General features: G+C 32.8%; 1 protein-coding gene across 3 annotated transcripts; it reads right to left on the bottom strand.

The window, feature by feature from the left end:
• Window positions 1–1555: 1555 nt before the first annotated feature.
• LOC130800512 (uncharacterized) lies at window positions 1556–6439 on the bottom strand. Of its 3 annotated transcripts, none has more exons than XM_057664107.1 (4): window positions 6229–6439; window positions 4783–4878; window positions 4575–4680; window positions 1556–1988 (listed from the first exon to the last, which is right to left on the bottom strand). In XM_057664107.1, exons 3-4 carry the CDS (start codon window positions 4675–4677, stop codon window positions 1792–1794), a joined length of 300 nt encoding a protein of 99 aa, XP_057520090.1. In that variant the 5' UTR covers window positions 4678–4680; window positions 4783–4878; window positions 6229–6439; the 3' UTR covers window positions 1556–1791. The 3 variants fall into 3 exon arrangements, with proteins under 3 accessions (XP_057520090.1, XP_057520098.1, XP_057520082.1); XM_057664115.1 differs by lacking the exon at window positions 6229–6439 and adding an exon at window positions 5030–6182; XM_057664099.1 differs by lacking the exon at window positions 4783–4878.
• Between the last annotated feature and the right edge of the window lie 1614 nt (window positions 6440–8053).

Below are 8053 nucleotides of genomic sequence, written 5' to 3' on the forward strand. Positions count from 1 at the left end.
TGTTAGTAACAGCGACTTAAAAAAAAAAAATTAAAAGCCCAAAGTCGCTATTACTAACAGCGACTTTAAAAAAAAAAAAAATTCTAGATATTTTTCTGGGCCAAGACTCACATAACAACAAGCCCAAAGCCCAAAGCCCATTCACTTTAACCTTCAAACAGCTATCTAATATCAAATAAACTAACTTTAAAAACTTGTTATTGTTTGATTAATCTTCCGACGTGGGACTGTGGGTCGAAAAAATAGTGACGCCTGCATGTCCAGCACGCTGAGTGGGTATATCACCTTGTTGGGTGGGTCTTGACCATTCCATCTATAATATCACAGAGGATGATGATGCAAAAAGATCAAGCAACAATTTACAATACTTTCACTCACAGAAATGAAGACTTACAGCTTGCAAATCAAGAACATGCAAATCATTGAAGCAAGCACCATGAGAACCACCACCAAAAATTAGAAGATAACGTTCTGCATGTACTGCAGCAGCATGATCAGACCTTGGAGAAGGAGGCACACCCCTATAATAAAATGAAAATCAAAAAACATAATCTTATAAAGAAAATATGTACCAAACATTACAATAGTAAAGAGCAGGCAATATGTACAGTGCAGAACAGGCATCCCATATACAAGCAAAATATGTACAGTCCCACATCGGAAGATTAATCAAACAATAACAAGTTCTTAAAGTTAGTTTATCTGATATTACATAACTGTTTGAAGGTTAAAGTGAATGGGCTTTGGGCTTGCCATTATGTGAGTTTTGGCCCAAGAAAATATTTGGAATTTTTTTTTTTTTTTAAGTCGCTGTTAGTAACAGCGATTTTGGGCTTTAAAAATTTTTTTTTAAGTCGCTGTTACTAACAGCGACTTTGGGCTTTTAATTTTTTTTTTTTCACTTTCGATGTTACTAACAGCGACTCTTCCCGAGGCTAGGCTTGGATGTACGGACGCTTATTTTGGGAAATAAGTTTTCACGGAGCTTATTTTTGGAATTAAGTTGTTAAATAATCTTATTTTTTTCAAATAGCTCTCTTGAACAGGTAGACGGGCTACCTGTGAACCTATGAGGTGCGCTCCAATCACATGAACCAAACTTTTGATCGTAAGACGGTCCCATTAGAGAATTTGTTATTCGAAATTAATTTAAGTCTTAAGTTAGGTTATTTCATATAACTAAATGTTTTTTCCAAATATTCGTCTACCAAGGAGTAGTACATAAAATCAATAATTTTAGCTATAATAAACTTATTTGTAGTGTTAGATTATCTCATACTATAACTAAATAAATTGTCCAAATATAACTATTTTGAACAAAAAAAATATTTAATTTTTTTCAAAAGGATATTTTCTGTACAACTTAGGTCCAGTACTCCAGTATTACAATGATGCAAAACTACTCAACGTCTCACCAGAAAACAATAAGTGAAGCAGTATAAAAGTATTTCTGAATCATGTCATACATTTGGTTATTGGTAAATTAGATTCAACAGTGACCTATGGGGCTTTGTCCCCTTGTTTGCGCCCCAAAAATAACACTAATTCTTGAATGAGACCGTCTCACCGTAAGACACGCACCATGCATGGATTAAATAGTCTAATACAAATTATTTGAACATGAACTCTTTATATTGAGGTCGTCTCATTGAGCTCTCACAAGAGAGCCAACAAAAAAATAAACCATAAATCAAATTTCAAAAGTATTCCTACATTGGCAGTGTTTCCAACTGCTCACCTTCTCGTTTTCGCCTCTAGGCAGGCTTTCGTCGTGATCTGTACAGGCGTAACCTAGTCCTGTTTAGCAGCATTGCTTGGTTTAGTGATGCTAGCCTTAGCTTTTGCTACAAAAGCAGGATCCGGCTCATGCCTGTCATTAGGCTCTTTGATTGCCATGCAGATGTAGAAGGCTAGCATGATATTAACTGATATAACAGCCATAAATCCACTTAACAGTGTCTGAGAATAAGGTGATATATGTGAAAAACCTGGATATTGTGCATAGATAAGTATTAGCTGCTGTTGCAAGAAACAAATGAATGAAGTGTAAATCAAAAACAAGTCAGCTTTACAAATTTTGATACTTAATATGCAACTGTAAGTTTTCAATCATGATGTTAAGCATTAGAACAGGAATTGGTCTCAATGCACATGTATTCAAATGAAAAGGAATATCAAACAATAAAAAGCTTCCACTTCTACCACCTTCTTAACAGTTAAAGTGTTCACTTCAGTACTGACATACCTTTAGAACTTAGTAGACCTTTGAGTGACACTAGTAATCCCGGAAGCAGTGCGCTACATCTTCTGAATGTAGTGTCAAATGAGAAGAAAAAAAAAAGAAAGAAAACATTTGATTACCTCAATGTCATTAAGTGGCTCCCACCTAAGCAAGTATGGGGTAGGAATAGGATGTACGCAGTCTTATCCTTCTTAATGATAGCAAAGTTGTATCTAAGCTAAGATTGGCATTTGGATATTTGGAATTTTTTTACTTAGAATTAGTTGATGTTGAGCATTCTTTACATACAAAACAAAGTGAATAAAGGCCAAGACATCAAAAAAGGGAGGACAATATGTTAATGTGGTATTTGAGATAAGATAAGAAGATAAACAGAATTTGTATTATGATGGATGAGTGGTTAGCCAATGATGTGATAGACGTATGTAGAATAAATGATAGAAGTATCGGAGTGAAATTTGTATATAAAAGAGAAATATTGATGATGATTAGTGCATATGTGCCTCAACTAGAGTAAAAGAGGTACTCAAAAGAAATTTTTTTAGAGGAGTTAGATGGCTTGATGCAAAATGTCCCATTAGAAAATTTATATATTGGAGGGAATCTTAACGATCATATTGGACAATACAAAGTGTTTTTGAGAGTGTCCATTATTGGATATGTAACTAAAAAAGAGGAGAGGGAGTTTATTTTGGATTTTGCATAAGCATATGCTTTGTTAGTACCTAGTGGCTAGTAGGAAGATGGGAGTATCAGCAATGTGCATGTTTCGATGGATGTGTGGGCATACCTTGAGAAATAGAATTCGAAACAAGATATAAGAAAGGGTTTCGGAGTTGCAAATATGAAGGAAAAGATGAAAGATAATTGTTTAAGATGGTTTGGACATGCGCAAAGATAAAATATTACCGAACCAGTAAGGATGATCTAAAGTTGGAATTCTGGGTTGGATGAATGAAAAGGTGGAACAATGGAAGGAGAACACAGATGACATGGAAGGCAGAAGTGAAAAAGAATATGAATGATTTAAACTTACTGATATAGATGATAGAAAAAATGAATGGAGAAGAAAAATATATATGAAAGACACATGAATGATATATTGGTTCATGTAGCCGACCCCAATCTTTTGAAAGGCATTGTTGTAGTTGTATATGATTTGTTATTACCTATGAGGCTATGACATGGTATAGAAAGTGAGAATCACTTTGGTCACTTAAATTAGTGAAATCAATGCAATCCAAAATGATTATTTCTTAACTAGGAGAGATGATAAGGGAAGGTGCATATGCAAGGTCATCCTATCCAAGATAACATGAGGGCAACCAAATAATATAGGGCCACAGAAAGCCTTCTTCATCAGTAAAACCATCCAACTGTGAGCCACTACAGTATCAATGATGAATGCAACTAATGACATCATTGGGCAGAATGTTAGCAGCAACTGTAATACCAAGCAGAAAAATACATCTCTCAAGTCTCCATCAATTGCTAAACAACAGAGTTCGTATAGAATTTTTTTAAGACAGTATACATGTATCTTTTGTTAAACTAAAGTTCAAAAGAACTGACCTAGCTGAAGTCTAATTAAGAGAAGCTAAAACTCATCAAATTTCACATATCACCACCTTCTGATTCTAAAAATTTACATGATAGTTTGCTCTCAAAAGGAGAGCTTGTAGCCTTCAAAAATAAAACCTTTCACCATCTTGTTAAACTTCCATGAAAAAGTGTCAAACTACACTCATTATCCAACAATCAAGTTTGAGCATCAGGTTAATAAGCTTAACCTTTACAGCGGATAACAAATTTTCAGAAGTTATCCTGAAATGGAACTGAGAAACTAATGATCTTCAACAAGCATGAAAACATCAAATCAACAAGGACGGGACTCGGGAGAGGGAAAGGGAGTAGACTAACTAACTCTCATGCCCAAGACCAAAAGTCACTTTGAACTCTTAACAATTTTGATCAGTTGTTTTATCCAATTTTTTAAATAACAATGAAAACATGAAGCACAGTGGTTGTGATTGCTCACCATTAGTAGATAAAGAACTAAGGTCAACAGAATTACAGAAGTCAATAGTTTGTCAACTTGGCTAGTGGCTGAACAAGATCACAATAAGCCCCTCAAGAAAGTGTCAAGTAACATTGTGGCAAGGTGTGGATCCTCATACCACCAAACAGAATCCCAAACAAGAATATGCATGATCAAAAAGTTCTTTCTAGTGGGATAACTCATATAGGTCTATTTTAAAGCATGTTTACCAATATCATGGCTCCTACTGTCCTATTTACAAAGACTTAAGGACAGAAACATGGAAAGACTTACCAGGGAACCAGTCATGCTGAAACCCGTATAAGATTGCAATAGGAAGTATCCACATGAATATTGAGGCTACAAAAAACTTCCTGGACACTTGTGCCATTGTCATATTCTGAAGTAAAAGGCCATCAAGGAATTTAGACAGAGAAGAAAGAAACATATATGTCTGTTTGAAATGAGAAATGTAAAAACCAGGGGAAAAACCACATTATACCAATTACGGTATGATCAAATGCATAATACAGACAAGGAAACCTTATTTGCCACCTAGTTAAACAAGCCATGTACCAATTCTCACATTCTAGATTGTCTGCATGAAAATGAAGCAGTTACACTAATCTCATGACAGGGAAATTTTTAAAAGGATAAATACAACAAAATGCTATAAAAATATCAATAGACACCTTAAATTTCATTCAAGACTAACATTGTGATTAATACTATAATGGTAACATATTTACCAATTGCAACGCCTTGATACCGTCCAATAGAAAACATGCATTTCATTATTTCAGGGTCCATATAAAGGGTCACCATCATAGTTGCAGCATTTTTAAGACAAACTCCAAGAATAATTTCCATGAGTTTCTTCTACATGCTACTCAAGTAGATGGTTAATTGCATAAACTTTTTAGGTACATAGCATTCTCCTTGAATTTTCTTCCCCATCTTTCCTACTAAGAACCTTAACTTGTGCGAGTCCAGACCACAAGGAAAAAAAATCTAAAAGGACACACAAGAAAACCCTTTATTTCTCTCCTTACATAGTACTCATATACTCACATTCTCTTTAGTGTGCAAGAATACCAACGAATTATGTCTCCCCCATCACCCAAACACGAGTACACGTACCGAATCGAAAGCCTGAAAACCTACTCATGCTTAATCTTCAATAGTCAATACGCTCATTTACACAAAACCCTACTAAGTTTGAAATGTGGACAATGCAAAATTCATCCTCAAAATTGTTACTTACATCAACCAAAACTAAAGCTAAAACCTTGACTGGCCGTTTAGTTATTGGTATTGAAGGGTGAGATGGTAATGAAAAATAAAGCTAATTTAGCTGGGAATACTAGCTGATAAATTGTATCATTGTATGATCATGCTTGTACTATTCCAATCACTTTTACTTTCACAAAATACATTACCACTTGAAAAGGAGTTAATGAAAAATTGGTAAGAAAAACACGTGTTTGAGATTGAACGCTTCATTATCATGAGAATGGCATATCACATCACGGGAAATTTTAAAATAAAACTCATTCTCATTAGTACCATTTAATACCAATAATCAAAGGGCTGCTGACAGTAAAGACTCAATTCATTGGTTTTATTTGAAGACTAGTAATCCCAAAAAAATCCAATATCATATGGTGTTGGAAAATTTATACACAAAACTAGCAAAAAAAAAAATAACACACTTAGATGCCTAGATGGGCATCAACCAATCTCACAAAACTATAAACAAAACACCAAAAAGAAATCATCATAGAAAAATATGAAACAAGCCAATAAATAAGCCAAAGCTGTAATTGAAATAAACCCAGAATAGAACAAAAAAAGGGTCTGATTTGATGCGTATATGAAGCAAAGGATAAGGAACAAATCAATGATAATGAAAGATATGAAGTGAAAATCGTAAAGAGTTGAAACAAACCTTATATATTTGATTTGATTTGATTGGCTCTGATTGGGCACCTAAATTTTGGCAGAACTAAGCATTGAAATGGTGAATTGTAATCTAAATTTGAGAAGTTGTGTTATATGCTGCGATTTTGTTTGATAGAACTTGGAAGACTTTCACAAGCTGAGTTATTCACCAGATCCGGACTAGGATACAGATCCGGATCCATTACCTAATATAACCCAAAACTAGTGACCTACACCTTAAAATGGATTTTGATTTAACTATTTAATGGGAAACTGTCTTTCGGTCTCGATAAAATTTAGTAAAATGAAAAAAATAACCTCTAAACAACCTACCAAAAACAATTCGTAAAGCTCAACTTGCTTACGTGGAAAAAGGTAAAGTTTTGTCCAATTGAAATAATCTATCCTAAAATTAATCATAACTCTTAAATTCACGATTAAGCAAATTTTTTTACTTTATTAGATTAGATTTAACTTAAAAATTACTTTAATTGTGGAACAACTTATACTCTAGTATATGTTCTACTAAATGATAAAATAACTCGCATTTGACATCTATCCGAACCACTAATTAAAATTTTAAACCTAATTCCTTATAAAGAAATTAAGGCAAAAGTAAAACTAATTATCCAATGAGAAAAACAATTTAGTAATTTGAGTAATTTGAGAATTTTAAACACATTTTACATGTAAAAAAATTTTAAGTAACAATTCTTATTTTTAATAGCATTTATTATTTATGTTTTTTTTTCTTTAAACATTTTTTTCTATTCATATTTTCACTTCATTTGACATTTTTTAATTCATTTATTTTATTTTTCCCCGCCTCATTTCATCTCAAAAATAACAATATTAAGCATCACAGTCAATTACACCCGAACCGATCTTATAACATTCGTAAATGCTATTTTTATAGCGAAACAAGATACAATGAATCCCAAACGTGCACAAAATGTGTTAGAGCCATGATTAGGACTTAGGAGACAATAATTGCACGTTTAGGTCATGCCACTAACTCATGATCGATAAATTTAACCTATGATCCAAACACATTTTTAGTACGTTTGAACCATGACATAAGTGTTCCTTAGTTTTTGTTTGTACTTTGTATCATGGCCTAAACAATACATTGCTCACTAATTGTTTTGCTTTTCTTAAGTGAGTGTGCACTGATCTTTTATTTCCACATTATATCAAATATGTCACACTAAATAGCTAAAAAATCAGAAGAAAAAACTATCTAAATCGACAATGGTAATATTTTTGATATTGATAATCACACTTTATGTAATCCCTGCTCTCCAATAAAAATCATTAATTATCTTGTACTAAAATATAAGTATTCATCTTTATATTTCGCATCAAACAAAATGTTAACGACATTAACCTTATATTGTTTAGTATTTTACACAACAATACTAACCTAATTGGTACCTGATTGACTTGAAAGTCAATAATGAATGACAACTATTTTCCCGTAATGTAAATAAAGATGTAAATATAATTTTAGTATTAATTTTATCTAATCTTATATTGATTTGTATATCATAAAAGTGGTTCGTGTTGACACAAATTCTATAATAAATTTACTTTTTCAAAAGTACAATTTACATACCTGAAGAAGTTAATTCTTACATATGTGTCTATAATCATAAGTGTATCAAATAACATGTGTTTGGCCTTTCTTTTACAAAATTAAATCATGGTTGTGCATTCTTCTTTATCCTTTATTGTTATTATTATTATAGATTTAAATGTATTACATATCCTTAACACTACACCTTTTAGCTACAATCTTTGCCTTTGACTTTGAATAAAATTGAGCAACAAAC

Source organism: Amaranthus tricolor, chromosome 1 (assembly GCF_026212465.1).
Source record: "Amaranthus tricolor cultivar Red isolate AtriRed21 chromosome 1, ASM2621246v1, whole genome shotgun sequence".
Taxonomy (NCBI): Eukaryota; Viridiplantae; Streptophyta; class Magnoliopsida; order Caryophyllales; family Amaranthaceae; genus Amaranthus; species Amaranthus tricolor.